Source organism: Phycodurus eques, chromosome 18 (assembly GCF_024500275.1).
Source record: "Phycodurus eques isolate BA_2022a chromosome 18, UOR_Pequ_1.1, whole genome shotgun sequence".
Classification (NCBI taxonomy): Eukaryota; Metazoa; Chordata; class Actinopteri; order Syngnathiformes; family Syngnathidae; genus Phycodurus; species Phycodurus eques.
The window spans coordinates 6,511,895-6,527,468 of record NC_084542.1 but is presented as its reverse complement, the minus strand read 5'-3'; the positions used below and the strand labels follow the sequence as shown (position 1 = coordinate 6,527,468).

The 15,574-nt window shown below is 40.8% G+C and overlaps 2 protein-coding genes across 5 annotated transcripts; one reads left to right on the top strand and one right to left on the bottom strand.

The window, feature by feature from the left end:
* Window positions 1-270: 270 nt before the first annotated feature.
* pcmt (protein-L-isoaspartate (D-aspartate) O-methyltransferase) lies at window positions 271-9,648 on the bottom strand. Of its 4 annotated transcripts, none has more exons than XR_009770329.1 (9): window positions 9,310-9,647; window positions 8,997-9,220; window positions 5,523-5,627; window positions 5,401-5,432; window positions 4,832-4,936; window positions 4,607-4,727; window positions 3,397-3,482; window positions 1,150-1,727; window positions 271-1,050 (listed from the first exon to the last, which is right to left on the bottom strand). XR_009770329.1 is itself a non-coding variant. In XM_061704785.1 (9 exons), exons 2-9 carry the CDS (start codon window positions 9,172-9,174, stop codon window positions 1,038-1,040), a joined length of 810 nt encoding a protein of 269 aa, XP_061560769.1. In that variant the 5' UTR covers window positions 9,175-9,220; window positions 9,310-9,648; the 3' UTR covers window positions 271-1,037. The 4 variants fall into 4 exon arrangements, 2 of the variants coding, with proteins under 2 accessions (XP_061560769.1, XP_061560770.1); XR_009770328.1 differs by having other exon boundaries at window positions 1,493-1,727; window positions 9,310-9,646; XM_061704785.1 differs by having other exon boundaries at window positions 1,558-1,727; window positions 9,310-9,648.
* nup43 (nucleoporin 43) lies at window positions 9,301-14,592 on the top strand. The gene is made up of 8 exons (XM_061704784.1): window positions 9,301-9,667; window positions 10,630-10,752; window positions 11,660-11,737; window positions 13,215-13,377; window positions 13,457-13,592; window positions 13,664-13,815; window positions 13,910-14,026; window positions 14,199-14,592. The coding sequence occupies exons 1-8, from the start codon at window positions 9,548-9,550 to the stop codon at window positions 14,426-14,428; spliced, it is 1,119 nt and encodes a 372-aa protein (XP_061560768.1). The 5' UTR covers window positions 9,301-9,547; the 3' UTR covers window positions 14,429-14,592.
* The last annotated feature ends 982 nt before the right edge of the window (window positions 14,593-15,574 follow it).

The window sequence follows — 15,574 nt, the reverse complement described above, 5'->3', positions numbered from 1 at the left end:
TCTCACCCGAAGTAAGCAGGGATATGCTCCAGCTCACTTATGACCCTAATGAGGAGAAACACTATAGCTAATGGATGGAAGAGATGGTACTTATTCACCAGTGGAAATATATTGTATCTTTGGCATGTCAAAAACTGCATGTCAGACACACGTACACAACATATAGTGACACATAAAAACAATTCTAAAGTAGGAGTTATGTGAGAAGAAGGGATTCCCCAAATTCCCAACTTTGTAGCCTGGACACAAAACAAAGATCAAAAGACAAAACATATGCAACTCTTTATTGTCATTTGCCATTGCAGAATTCGTGACAGACATAATTCATTAGTCATTATTCAGTTCACTCAAAACAATATGTGCTTAAAGAATCCATTTTTTTTTCCTCCCCCAAGTCAAGACATTCATTTGCTTTATGACAGCTTGTTTTGGCAAAGTAGTGACTGTGAAAGTCAGCAGAGGTGCCTGCATTTGATGTTTCTAGAAAGCGCATCTTTGCACGTGCACGTGTTGGTGTTAATGCGCCGTTCTCTTTGGATACGAAGCATTGCCGTAGGCTGTAATATATGATCTTGAGTGCTGCACATCAAACAGGATATGTGGACTACATCAGCATGTGTTGCTAATATGCAATCAGTGGGGGGGGATGCCTTAAGCGCATCTATTAGCAGAGAAATTGAAAGTTAGATGACATACACTGCAGCTATGTGAAAAACCTAAAAACCTCAGGCTTTCATCATTAAATTCCAGCATTCTTCTGTTCTGCAGAAATGTAATACTATGTATATATGGCTGACTGCATTCAAAATAAAGAAACCACAACAGAAGTAAATTCAGCAAATCGAAAAGGGTACAACTTAAAACTCTTTCCTCCCAGTTCAGTGATACTCTTTAGTCCAACGCGTTTAATAAATTAACTTAAATCAGAGGTTTTGTTATGTTTTTGGAGCAAAATGTAAGGACTGCTTGACCCCCCCAAGTCTGTGTGTCGGTCCAGGTTTGAAATTAAAAAGATGGATTATGGATTGTCTTCCTGTTCAGAGTTCATCCCTGCAGGAAACAAAAGTTGTTGATGTTAGAGGTGAAAAAAATAAGAGCCAAAATAACATTGTTTGAAAATTAGTAACAAATAAAAAACTATATACATACACACACAATCCGACTTGTCAGTGCTGTCTACATCTCACAGAGCAGAAGATCAAATAAAAGATAGTTGCAACGTTCCAAATTATTATTCATGTGGTTATTATTATTATTATTATTCACTCACTAAACCCAAAAACAAGCCTTCACAGTGCTGTTGCTTTTTCAAGTTTCGTTAGTCTAGCCAGGTTGATTCACCCACCAATGTGTGATTGCGGTGATAAAAAAGAAAAAGAGGAAGGAAACGTGCAGCTACTTGGCATGGTATGGAAGAAGCAAAATATGTCAACAAGCAGCAAAATGCAGCCTCTTGTGATGCGTTGCCTGCTCCAAGCCACACCCATTTCACCTTTTCCACTGTGAGAAGCAGAGGGTGGGAGGATGAGGGAGGGGGGAGAAGGAAGTCACTTCCACCTGGACCACTGCTTGTCTTTGTCTGTTAAAGGCACATATATCACCCCCATCAGGGGCTTCTTTTTGGTGCTGCCATCCTCCATCTTGTCATATTGCTCCAACATCTGGTTCCCCCCTGCCGGCCCCACGGGCAGAATGAGACGACCGCCAGGTTTCAATTGGTCCAGGAGCTGTGAAACACAAGGTGCACAAAGCGGATTATTAACATCGTCTGTTTGTCATTTATCGGATTAAATAACGACTTCAGCGGAACCTCTAAACTAGAAGGCCTCTGAGGTGAAACAAGACGGAATTTGACCAATATTTTCTAAAATCAAAGTTGCACAAAACATTGGAGTTTATTTTGTCATGAGAGACCTCTTCATGCCTTAAAGGACTTTTGATCAGTATGCATTAGGGGGCATATTCTCTTGTATAATTAAGCAATGATTTGTTAGATTTTAAAATTTCATTTGTTTATATTTTATATATGTCATCGTCGGGCGTGAAATCCTGGGCAATGCTGACCAACAGCTGGCCCACTCATTTTCCTATTGATGGATTTCCGAACATGCTCTCACACATGAGCACAGTATTCTGATTAATTTATGTTTATCGTACAGAATTTATTTAACAGAGAATTTAAAAAAAAAAAAAAAAAAAAAACACGATCCTTCAAAGTAGCTTGTTATCCAAGAGGCGCTCACGTCTCACTGGGGATGCCAAACATTTGGATCCGCTCCGGAGTTTAATTTGACATTTAAAGCGTGGACATATTTTCGAAATGGATTTCTTTGGCAATCATGTCTCAGGGAAACGCCACTTCCCAGTTATTACTGCCTCCCTGGGACTTCAGTGAGTCACGCCTCATGGGCGGTGGCGCACATACAGTATTCGCCCGGTACGCACAGGGGTGTGTCAGAAGTCCTATACGGGAGAATCGGCACACCTTGACAGCGCGCAAGCCAGGAGTGTAAAAAGACTAATGCACGAATGGGAGAATAGGGCCATACCTAGATTATCAACTCTGTGCAAGTCCTATTTCTCTGACTTTTTTGCAGCACTTGTTCAAAAAGCAGCAGTAGCTTAGTCTGTAAAGACTTGGGCTGTGGAGTCTGTGGATATGGGTTCAAGTCACACGACGAACAAAAAAATAAAATAAAAATGGGAACTAGCTGTTGGAGCTATGTTAGTTTGCTTGTTGGATACGGTTGAGGTATCCTTAAGGGACACGAATAAGTATAAAAATTCAAAAGGATAAGCCTCAACTAAAGCACTGTAAAAAGAAGAAGCATATGCACCAAGGGCCATATATTCAGAAGTATTTTTTTTTTTTTAACGTGTATTCTGCTGTCCAGTCTTCTGACATACCCACCATGCAAAACCTGGAAATGTGTGTGCAACCACCTAAGACGCATGCCTCAATGAAGTCTGAGGCTGTCTGTAAATCATTGAGCACGGAATTTTCCTGAGAGTTGCGCATGTCATAGAAATCCATTTGGAAAATACAGCACAATGAAAACATGAAAATACCTTCCGTACCAGATGTGACGTCACCAGTGGGATGTGCGCTATGCTCTAACGCTGAACCTTGAAGGGTAACATGTTTTTTTTTTTATTCTGTATGAAATAAATCGAATAAAAGTTTATTTAGTCACAATATTGTGCTTAACAGTGATTGCATGTTTAGAGGTCCATCAATGGAAAAATATGTGTGGCTGCAGTTCTATCAGTGCCCTGCAACCTTCGGGAAAATGTTTAGAAATACAAACAAATCGGTCAACCAGCGTCCAGAGCCAGAAAGGGTAGTATTGGACCTCATAGGTTCCACTGTAGGCAAGATTTCCCACTCAGACTCACAGCTTGGGGGACAGTCGATGCTGCTGCTCCAACATGGATGGCGTCGTAAGGTGCCTCATCCGTGTACCCCAGTCTTCCGTCACCAACTAAAAAACACACATATATAAGCATCCTCTTTATTCTTCTCAGTTCATTTATATGGAAAAAAAAATCTAACAAGACGCTTAAATGTAATTTAATTAGCTACACCTTCAAAATAATATGTAATGTACCATAATTTCTCATGTATAATACGCTCTCAAGCATAATGCGCACCCCCAAAGTCGACCCCAAAAATCAGGAAGTCTTCTCCCGATGTACTATACACACTATGACTTTCTCACATTCATATTTTCAGATGCTAAAAATAGTTAGTGATCATCCACATTAGATAAGACTTGCATATTTTAGTTTTTTATATTATTTATGTATTCATTGATTCAAATCTTTAAGTTTATACTAATATTACGAGATGTAATTACTCCTATAGATTGTTATCAATGTTGTGGCAGTGGTGCACCCTAGTGAAATAACTGATTTTACAACTGCAACAAATTATTGACACTAGCCACATGCTTTCTCTAGGTCAGAGGTGTCACAATTTTTTGTCACGTGCCACATTGTAGTTTCAAATTCATTCAGAGCACCATTAAAACTGTGAAACCATATAAATGTTTAAATCGCCTCATAACATTATTACATATACAAAACAAATTGATGGAAAACTTGTTTTGAAATCAGAAGTCAAGGATAATTGTCTTAACTATTGTTAATGTTACTGTAAAAACAGGTTTGGTAACAGTAAATGCTTGCAACAACAACATTATTATTTATTATTACATATGACAATTAGAAATGTTGGTACAGATTTGTGCAGAATTATAGAAGTTGACATTATTTGCTTTCGCGGGCCACATGAAATGACTTGGCGGGCCAGATTTGCCCAAGCCTTGAGTTTGACACCTGTGCTTTCAGTTGTGACTACGAGACAGGTCACAGGTCACAATGTGAGACTCACTTCTGGTACAAAATATCATAGGTCACGTTGTGATACTCACTTGTGGTACAAAATAATCAAAAATTAGCTAGCACACAACAACAAGATGACAAGAAGAAGAACACTAACTGACCTAACAGCTTCTTTTTTTTTAACTACTTACAATGACACTTAGCATGCTGGGAATTTCTGTGTGCTATTAAATCCTCTAGAAATATCTGACAAATGACTTGCCTTTTAGCGTAACTATTCCCGACGTGATCAAACTGGGGTCGTCTTTCTTCACGTTGTTTATAGAGTCGTCAACAAGCTCTTTGATGTGGTCAATGCCTATAACTTTCCCTTCAGGTCCTACCTGTAAAAGACAGACTGGGATGGTACTCATAGCCTCACACAATAAAAATACTACACTTGATCATTGTTCCCAAAGAGAGCATTTACGCATCGCGTGTGGCTTACCATTCGTGCAAAACAAACAGACAGGATTCCACTGCCGGAGCCCACATCTAGGGCCTTGGCGCCCTCGTATAGCTGGTCGTGTAGAAGCTCCAGGGCATACGCGTGCTGATTGGTCGCATGGAGAAACAAATAAGTGAAATTGTCTTTAGAATTTTCATGTTGTAACTGTAGTTGACACTAGGGATGGGTATTTGACCAAATTCCTTTAATCAGGTATGCAGAAATGTAAAGATTCTAAAGGACTTCTCAACCAAGAGGCTTGCGTTAAGGCAGTTGAGGTCGGTGATTATTTTATGAATTATTTCCCACTGGAATTTTTAGGATATGATATTTAACCAAATTTCCTCATGGCTCATTATTGATTACAAATTCCGGAAATGATCCCTTGTCTTACTTCATCAGTGAGGACACACACACAAGTAATCCATATAATTACATACGTAAATGGCTGTTTACTATTAATGTTAGCGCGGGATAGGTGATTATGTTGACAATAGACACACATTTGACTTGTAGTTGTGATTGACAGAGTGCTGAGTGCAGACACTGCTGATTGAGTGAAGTCATACCATATGTGGGGCGCTGATGGTTGCTTGGAAGCCTTTTAGTTAAAAGAGAAGCATGGATTTGGTTAGTTTATTTATCTTACTGATTTGAATTTCAGATGATTTCTATATTCTGTTAGACATACCTATTGACTGTGGCGAGTCCATGTAAGGGTTACACCTAGAGAAATTTGCACGGTCTGTGGCCAGCATGACTTCATACACCTTTTCGGACTTAATGATGCCATTTTCTGTGGACGCAAAATGGCAAAAACACAAAGCAGAGTACAGTATATCACATTATAGTTGAAAACTGATCAATAGCATGAAGCAGTTCAAAGAAATATACAGAGAGAAATAGCGATTTAGTGTGTCCGCAAAAGGTCAATTACGTTTGATTGTGGCTATAATGCAAGGGTGAGCAAACGTGTGCTCGAGGGCCACGTGATTTTTTTTTTTAATTTTATTTATTTTTTTTAATCGTAGATGGGGTATACCGTATTTTCACGACCATAAGGCGCACTTAAGTCTTAAATTTTCTCCAAATTGGACGGGGCACCTTATAATGCAACGCGCCTTATGTGTGCACCGAGTTCCAAAATCTGTAAATGTTGTCGTGTGACTTCGATGAGCGCTCCGCTTGACTGACTGGGAGCATTTCCTGCTGACACATTGCTGATATAGAGGAAAGACGGATGTGACTGAGGACAGCATGCGGACGTAAAAGGGCATGCCCCAGTAGGTATATAGCACCGGTATGTGCATTGTGCAAAACAACATCGCTTTGGCTAAGGACCCCCAAAAATGGCACCTACGAAGAGACATGCTTACGAAGCAGTTTAAACTGCAAGCTATCAGTTACGCAGAGGAACATGGGAATCGAGCAGCCGAGAGAGAATTCAAGATCAACGAATCCATGGTTCGCAAGTGGAAGAAGCAGGAAAACGAGCTTCGCCAAGTCAAGAAGACGAACCTGAGTTTCCACGGAAACAAGGCGAGGTGGCCCGAATTGGAAGACCAACTCGAGCAATGGATTAATGATCAAAGAACAGCCGGGAGTAGCGTCTTTACAGGCACCATTCGACTGAGTGCAATAACTCGGAGCTTGCCATCATTCCGGGAGGCTTGACGAAGGAACTCCAACCGCTGGACATCGGTGTAAACAGGGCGTTCAAAGTGAAGTTGCGAGCGGCGTGGGAGCCATGGATGACAGATGGCGAACAGATCTTTACGAAGACTAGGGGGCAGCTCCGGGCGAGTTACGCCACAATTTGTGAATGGATTGTGGATACTTGGGCTAACGTGTCTGCTTGCACTATTGTTTTAGCTTTTGTAAAAGCCGGCATGATTTCTGAGGAGCCGCACGGCAACGAGACTGACTCCGACGAGTACGAGAGGGAACCTGGCGTGTTTGATGGAGAACTTGCCCAGCTGTTCATTTCGGATACAGAAGATGAGGACTTTGATGGATTTGTGGATGAGGATTGATCAAAAAATAACTTGAGTACATTGTTAAATACTTCAATAAAGTACAACCGAACTCAGTTTTGCGCCCGCTGCCTTTTTAAAAACATTGTTTTAGCGTGCATGCATACTACCGTATGTTTTAAGCTAGCGTATGTTTTACCATCCCTGCGCCTAATTATACAGTGCGCCTTATGTATGTGTTAAATACAGAAATATACCCCGTAACTCAGACTGCACCTTTTAATACGGTGCGCCTTATGGTCGTGAAAATACGGTAATAAAAAACTAAAATGGGTATAGAAATTGTTTATTTTAATAATGAAAATATTATTAAAAATAAATAATAATAATACATTTATTTTTTATTTACAATTATTTTCTTTTAATTAACTGAATTGATTTCCTTGCCTTTTGTGTTTTATTATTTACAATAAATTCATTAACAAATTATCTAAATAGGTAAATGAATTTAAAAAATACAAATAACAAAAATAAATAGAGAATAATACAACACTGGATTGTATTTGCTACTGTCAGATCAAGACTGAAAATGTCCTCAAAAGCCTGAAAAGCAAATACAGAGAACAAATAAATAAAACGGGCAAGTGGCTTTAGCATAATCCCTCATAACAGGTTGCACACAGTTGGTGCCAAATGCAAGGAAATCCAATGACAGCTGGCACTGCTCTCATTACACTGACCGTCAAACCGTGTCTCACACATGCAACGCATGTATGTTTCAAGCCTAGAAAAAAAAGATTAAATTCATTCTTTTGGTTCACGTGTCAGTTTTTATTGAGTCACTAAATATCACGAAAAAATGCTGCTTTCTTGGCAAAATACATGTTTGATTCATGTTTGTTGTAATCAGTTCATGATGACTGGTATGTTCTACAGTATGTGTTGTGGTAATGTACTGTATGATGTTTTTTTTACTGATGCTCCAAATTTTCGGCCACCAAAATGTTCAACTAACAATTGGCCCAAAGGTGTATTTTCATTTTTCGGGCTACAAACTTTTGTAACCCAAATAAAACGGTCGCCCAACTTCTCTGCTTTCCGCTGTTCGTATCGGGAAATGCTTGTCGCACGCTATTCTGCGCCACCACAGCAACCTACGAACTACGGATCGGTAGCTAACAGTTTACCCGCAACCATAAAGCGTGATAAAAAATAGATGGACCCTTGCATAGTGACAATAGAAAAATTGATGTTCTTCCATTTGATGGCAAGTACAATAAACCTGTGTATCACGTTGCCTTTAGGCATGTGACAGCAGATGTTCCAGCTTTTAATGTATACCACGGTTTTTAAGTCATTTTTTCAAAACGGCTGAAACTTTCCATCTGTGGTATGAACTGTTTTTTTTTTTAATTAACAGATTGTGACAGCCCTAATGTGACTGTCGCTGAACCACAGCATAGTCGTGCATGAATCAAGGCAACATATTTTGTTCATAAAGCGAATTGTTCGTAAACTGGGACATTTGTGATCCAAAGTTCCATTGTCATAAACTAACATACAGAGCAAAGTCCATTTGTGAGTAAAGAGACAATACAGTGTATACATGGTACAGGTGACATTTTTGTTTGGTGCTGTACCTTGAGATTTTTCAAATTCAAAATATCTCCCTTTGCTCAATATACAGGAGTTGGAAAATACTGTATGAAATATAGTGGCGTATAAAACAGCCACTGTGAGTAAACTACCATATTGTCGTTCTGACTGCAGAAGCACATATTGGGTTTCAGCTGTTGCTGTCATTCAGGCAGGAGTCAAGTGGATGCTACATGGCTAGCATCAGTGGATGTGGGCAAAATGCCTGCCTGGCTGCCTCCTCAAACGTCCCCAAATGACGCACATAACGCTAACACGCTAAGCTAACCTCCCGAATAACGCTTCAACGGAACGCTCGTTGACCTTGAATGGACATTTCTTGTCTCGGTGCCCTCTAACCACGGACGTTTGCGCGTGCAAGGCGGCGCGAGCGTGGTTTGTGGAAGGGGGTGGAGAGAGGGAATCGCAACATGCCACTTAGCTTAGCAAACAGCTAGCCTCCACTCGTAAACTCAACCTTCCAAATTCAAGCGGTTCCAGGCGACGCGTCGCGTTGGCCGCAGCTCGCTGCTGCTGTCCTAAGCATGCGGACTTACTGCGCAGGTTGTTGACGAGCTCTGCGTGGCTAGAGCCTCCGGATTTCCACGCCATTATTAGGCAGACTTTGCGGACCAAGTAGACAGCAGCCGTCAGTGCCGCGCCTGCGCCAAGTGTTTTGCCGAGGAAGCTGGCAACCTCCAAAGCAGACGGAGCAGCGGAGACGTCACCAGACATCCACGGTGAAGCTTACAGCGGGGCGGCTCGTCTTTGACGCAGTCTGCTGCAGAGTGGTATCATTTCACGCGCATTAAATGTAGTAATATATATACATATAGATATATTCGACGAGGTTATTTGCACAACGCTCACTCGTTGGATTCGGAGATGTACAGTTGTAGTGTCGACTGTGACCGCCAGGGAGAGTGTTACTATTTGGCGGGCGCTACTTCGCCTGGAATAAAGTTTGTCCCACTGGCTCACCCGTAGTGTGACGTTTAGTGTAGAAGTAGAGCAAGCGCAGTGTTTGGCGTTGAAAGCTAGCGCTAGCGTCAATAAACGTGTATTTTTTTTAAAGAAAAAGCTAAACCAAAACAAAGATTCTGGTATAATGGATAGTGTAAATGCGAAATACGTGTCACAGAAAATCAGCAAAGTAAGATGGAGGCCGGTATCGCTTTCGTCTCTGCAGCAGCCCGAAATCTTCGCGACTGGCTCTTGGGATAACGAGGTTAGTCGCTCATGTAGAAGAACTCGAGGGATTTGTTTTTCATGGTGTGCTGCCAAACTACGGAGACCACACAATGCGTTTAATGCGATTGCGTTTTGTGAGTATCAGGGCTGTGTGATAATAACGTGTGTATTCGTATGAAAGTCACTCAGCTCATATATCCCGAAATGTTGCATTAGGAAGCCATTTATAAAGTTTGATCCCAGTCATTCTAAGGTCAAAAGTAATAATAAGTTATCTTAAATTTATTTAGCGCCTTGCAAGAGACCCGAGACCGATTAACAATAACTCTTACCCCAGATTAAAATATATATATTACAGAGACAGACATGTTACTAAGCAAAGTTGGCTAAAGTACTTACCCACTGTACTTATGTAGAAGTACAGATACAGATGTAATAAGACTGGTAAAATTTCTAATTCAAATACTGTACTTAAAAAAGTAAAACTGACATTTTACTGTCAATTACAGTATATACAATACCCATTTTGATAACTTGGCACATTAACAACAATTATTTTAAATAAGGGGAATATCTTGCTTCTATGAATCTGTTGCATCCTCATCATTAATGCTCCCAGGTTCGCGTTCCTTTAAGATCTCACTCAATCAAGAGCTCAATCACGGTTGACTTGTTGTAGATGTTGGGGGGGCTGTAGCACTGAAGGCCGTGTCACATAACATTTGGTTATGGAGTTTGGTGTTTGGGATCAAGAGCAGACCAGTGTCAGATAAGCGCCGTTTCTGGGCTGGAGTGATCATGTGGGATCTGTGATCCTTTGAATTTTGAAACTATCTGGAACTTGATTGCAAGCTCAGCTAGCGAAGGCACATCAGGGTGGAGGTGATATGCTGCCATGTTTATGAGCTGGTAAGAACTCCAGCGGTGGAGTCATGACTGGGTTAGGCATGTCTTCACATTATATGCCTTCTTTAACATAAAATGACACCTCTCTTATAGGTCAACACAGTTTCCTTTTGGTCTATCGGAAATCATGGAATTTCTTCTATGGAGGAGGGATTCGATGGAGACCCACAGTTGCTATGCCAACACAAGCACGAGGGAGATGTTCTCGATCTTCAAGTAAGACGCTCATTCACCTGGACGTTAATACGCCACTGTCTCCACAGTATCTATTCTGGCTCGATGATTAGGGAAATATTTTATTTTACCTATTCTTATATTCCAAAATAAAATGAATTCCATACCATGACAGTGTGATTGTAGAGTTTTCACTAAAGCATCCTGATACAAATAATAATTTTCCTAGGAATAAATTTTTACAATTATGTAGTGTATTACAAAAGAACCACTGAAGAACACATTCACTCCCATTTACCCAGTGTCCCTGAATGCACCACACATTCTCACGCAGTTGCCACGTGCCTGCCATGAATGGCGTCCATGGCCGCACTGAATCGGTTACCAAATACAGCGTTTATTCGCCAACATATGAAGGCTCTTATATAGTGTGCGCAGACGGGTTTTTCCTGGAAGTCCGAGATAGATCCATCGATCGATACGAGATTGATCCATCAATAAATGGATATTTTATTTGTCCCATGAAATTCGATTGTCACAGCAGCAGAAATGCTTTGTGTTACGGCTATATTTACGTGATATGTGTATACTTTTAGAAAAACATGAGTGTTATAATGTCAGTGATGACAAGTTATTCTCAAAAGTGTTATATTTGAGTAAAACTTTGGTTTTGGTTACATGTTTGGTTAAAATAAAACACATGTTTTATCACAACAGCAACCCGTGATGACATTATCAAGTATTGGTACTTGGTATCAGCGAGGACTCAATTGTATTTGTATTTGTACTCCATCCCAAGAAAAGTGGTATCGGTGTATCCCTTATCATGATGTCTTAATCTTATCTGGAGAAACTGGATAAGTCAGAAATCATGTCTGATTTTAAATGCTATTTAAGAGTATTACAGTGTGCAAATATTGTAATATGGGTTAATTTCATCTCGCTACAGTTTCTGGACCAAGACAGAGCCATCACAACATCATCAACCGGCGGCGTTACCATATTCTGCTATAACCAAAACAATCAGGTACCTCATCCAGAATACTTTAATTGCCTAAGAATATTATTTAAGTGTGCTACCTGATTTTGCATCATATCCTCAGGGAAGGTACAGTGGAACTTCTAAGGTCGAACATAATCCATCCCAGACGCTGGTTGATGTTCGATTTATTCAGATTTTCAATACATTCTTCCGATAGGAAATAATGGAAGTAGTAATTATAATGGGTTCCGTCACCAACGTAAAACCCACATGAACCTTGTGGGCCATTTTTAATCCTCCTGTCATATTCATTTTGAACATCAAATTGACCCATAATAATCTTTTTTTCCATGTACTTCTGCTGGACTTTAATTTGTTCTTTTGATTGTGTTATATATTTCATCCATCCATTTTCCGCACCGCTGCTGGAGCCTATCCCAGCTGACTCTGGGCGAGAGGCGGGTTACACCCTGAACTGGTCGCCAGCCAATCGCAGGGCACACATAGACAAACAACCATGCACTCTTACATTCACACCTATGGGCAATTTTCAGTCTTCAATCAACCTACCATGCATGTTTTTGTTATGTGGGAGGAAACCGGAGTACCCGGAGAAAACCCACGCAGGGGAGAACATGCAAAGTTGACATAGACGAGCCCGGATTTGAACCTGGGTCCTCAGAACTGTGAGGCAGATGTGTTAACCTGTCGTGCACCGTGCCACCTGTTATATATATTTTAATGATAAAAATAAGCATTAAAACATTAGGATTAGGCTGCTGTTACTGCAAGTGTGTGTTTCATGGGCTAAAACCTGAAATTCTTGGTCCTGTTGCGGGTGTAATTGATTCATTAAAACAAATGTTTTAAAAAAAAAAAAAAAAAGTAAATTATCGTGTTCTTCTTTTTGTTATGCATACATATTAGGGGCGGCACGGTGGGCGACTGGTTAGAGCATCTGCCTCACAGTTCTGAGGATTGGTGTTCAATCCCCGGCCCCGCCTGTGTGGAGTTTGCATGTTCTCCCCGTGCCTGCGTGGGTTTTCTCCGGGCACTCCGGTTTCCTCCCACATCCCAAAAACATGCATGGTAGGTTCATTGAAGACTCTAAATTGCCCATAGGTGTGAATGTGCATATGGTTGTTTGTTTATGTGTGCCCTGCGATTGGCTGGCAACCAGTTCAGGGTGTACCCCGCCTCCTGCCCGATGGTAGCTGGGATAGGCTTCAGCACTCCCGCGACCCTTGTGAGGAGAAGCGGCAAAATGCGTTGGATGACGTTGGATCAATGTGTTGGAACATTGCTATTTCACATAAGATAAGAATTTGGAACGGAAGTTATGTCATGCATGAAGTTGGTTTCTGCGGCTTTCTAGTTTTATTGATCCCTTGTCACTTGCAGAACTGAGTTCTCTAATCAAGGAAATGTGACAGTATCTCACTGTATGATAGTTTAAAGCAAAGGTGTTCCATAATGCAGTCTACTGCCTGTGGTTGTGACATCCATTTTCTGTTGACTGCAGGCACTATCTGTCTCACACCAGTGGGCAAGAGCGCATCATTACCCTTGTGACAATGCCCCCTGTACTGGTGTGGTGTGCAGCAGCCCTGAGATTGTTACCGTTGGTGAAGATGGCAGGATTATTGTCTACAGAGCTGACCAGGAAGGAGTCATCAGAGTCATAGGTTTGCTCTTTATCCAGATTTAAGTTTTAGACTGGGATAAAGCTTTGGAATGACTCTCTAATACTGTACATTTTTATAGAGAATGCAGATAGCAGCACAATTCATGCCGTGACTTACCTGAGAACAACTGAGATCCTGACAGTGAATTCCATTGGCCAACTCAAAATATGGGATTTCAGGCAACAGAGCAACTCCCCGTCGCAGATTCTTTCCCTGTAAGATCCCACGAGTCTGCTGTGCCAGTTATCCTCCGATAAGGGATACGAATACAACATTGTAATTTCAGGTCAGGCAGTCGAGTCCCCCTGCACTGTGTGGACAGACATCCAAACCAGCAGCACATCGTGGCCACGGGAGGCCAGGATGGAATGCTCTGTGTTTGGGATGTGAGACAAAGCAACACGCCTTTCTCGCTCATGGAAGCGCACTCTGCTGAAAGTAGGGTTTTTAAGGTTTTGTTTTCTAATTGCGACAGATACTTAAAAAAATAATAATCAAAAAAAAAATCCATGATTTGATTCTGTTTCTGCAGTGTGGGAAGTCCACTTCCATCCAATGAACCCAGATCATCTGTTCACATGCTCAGAGGACGGATCACTGCTGCACTGGGAGACGTCTTCACCTTCAGATATGGCGCCCTTCCTGCAAGGTGAGTCTGATAAACAGTAAAGGGAAACTGTTTTATTTTTTCTCAAAAAAACGATCACTGAGTGTGCTCGACTAAGAAAACTGCAAAAGCCTTATTAACCGAGGTACTACGACTATACTGAGTGTTTTTTTATTTTATTTATTTATTTTTATTTTTTTATCGGTTTTCCCAGGTGGTAGAAACAACGGCATGGTATCCCGCAGTGCGATGGCTCCTGCTGGAGGCAACCAGTCCCTCATTAGCACGTGGCTCAGTGGAGACTCGAGTAAAGGTCGTCTGGAAGCAACTCACATGCTGCCCAGCCAAACGCTGTCCGTAAACAGTTTGGATGTACTTGGACAGTGTCTCGTGTGCGGGACTGATGGAGAAGCTATTTTTGTAAACAGACAGGTCCCAGTTTAAAGACTCTGGAAAGGTTCCATGTAGGTTATGTTCCCGTCACAAAACGTTGACGTTGCATCACAATATTTTTTAGTTGACTATTAGGGATCAAGTATTTGTGCTTATCATTCCCAGCAGAATATTTTACCTCTTTTTTGTAAAAATATTGATTAATTTTGGAAATAAATAAATAAATAAGCTTGTGTGTTTGTCTGCGATTGGCTGGCAACCAGCCAAGTGTATGTCTCGCCGTTGCCCAAAATCAGCAGGGATAGGCTGCAGCTTACCAGACCCCAATGAGGACAAGTGCTCGGCATATAGAAAATGAATGGATAGTGTTTGTGGTCATGTAATAATTTAATCATCACTATTTCTTGTGGTTGTAGTCAGTGAGTGGAAGTAACAAATAGTTTGTTACAGTACAAGTAGCTTTTTCAGGTATCTGTACTTGAGTGTTTTTCTGATGACTTCTTACTTCCTACATTTGAAAACATATCTCTACTATCTACCACTTACATTGTCAAAATCGGCTTGTTACTTTTTTCAACCTCTGCGAATAATGACACGATGTAAAAAAAAAAAAAAAAAGATATGAATAGAGAAAGGTAAGGTCAACTGTGATTGGGATATTGATTGATTGAGATCTTGTGGACGGGGGCAGCAGCAATATGGAGGAACGCAAACCAGGGCTCATCGATGATGACACAACAGATTTGGTGAAGCAAGATATTCCCCATTAGTTGGCCTTATATAATTGTTTACTTTTGGCTTCAAGAGTTATTTGTGACAAATGCATATGCCAGCCTAAAAAGCACCAAACAGTTCACAATGTAAGCAAAGCGATGGGAATAAGAATTGATAGCAGGCCCAGTGATATTCTTTTTTTAAATTTAAAAGTAAAGTTAATAAAAGGGAAGGTTTTGTGAAGAGAAGTTTTTCTCTCTCTTGTGCCAAGTTATCAAAACGGGTGTTGCATATAACTGACAGTAAAAATTCATTTTCACTTTTGTACTTCAGAATCAAAATTTGTATTTTGACCGAAATGAAGGAGTTGAAACAGTACTCTTAGCAGAGTATTTTTACACAAATATCAGCAGTTCAACTTATGTACTGAGTGTGGCTACTTTTGCCACCTCTTGAAATATTCTTGAAGGTGTAGCCATGAAA

What these genes read in the sequence shown, in the direction of transcription:
- pcmt (XM_061704786.1), bottom strand. Translation starts at nt 9,174, where the DNA reads ATGTCTGGTGACGTCTCCGCTGCTCCGTCTGCTTTGGAGGTTGCCAGC. An exon ending in GGACTCGCCACAGTCAATAG is followed by an intron (nt 5,433 to 5,522) that starts GTATGTCTAACA and finishes TTTAACTAAAAG; the next exon opens with GCTTCCAAGCAACCATCAGC. An exon ending in CCATCAGCGCCCCACATATG is followed by an intron (nt 4,937 to 5,400) that starts GTATGACTTCAC and finishes GCGACCAATCAG; the next exon opens with CACGCGTATGCCCTGGAGCT.
- nup43 (XM_061704784.1), top strand. Translation starts at nt 9,548, where the DNA reads ATGGATAGTGTAAATGCGAAATACGTGTCACAGAAAATCAGCAAAGTA. An exon ending in GAGATGTTCTCGATCTTCAA is followed by an intron (nt 10,753 to 11,659) that starts GTAAGACGCTCA and finishes ATCTCGCTACAG; the next exon opens with TTTCTGGACCAAGACAGAGC. An exon ending in TATGGCGCCCTTCCTGCAAG is followed by an intron (nt 14,027 to 14,198) that starts GTGAGTCTGATA and finishes CGGTTTTCCCAG; the next exon opens with GTGGTAGAAACAACGGCATG.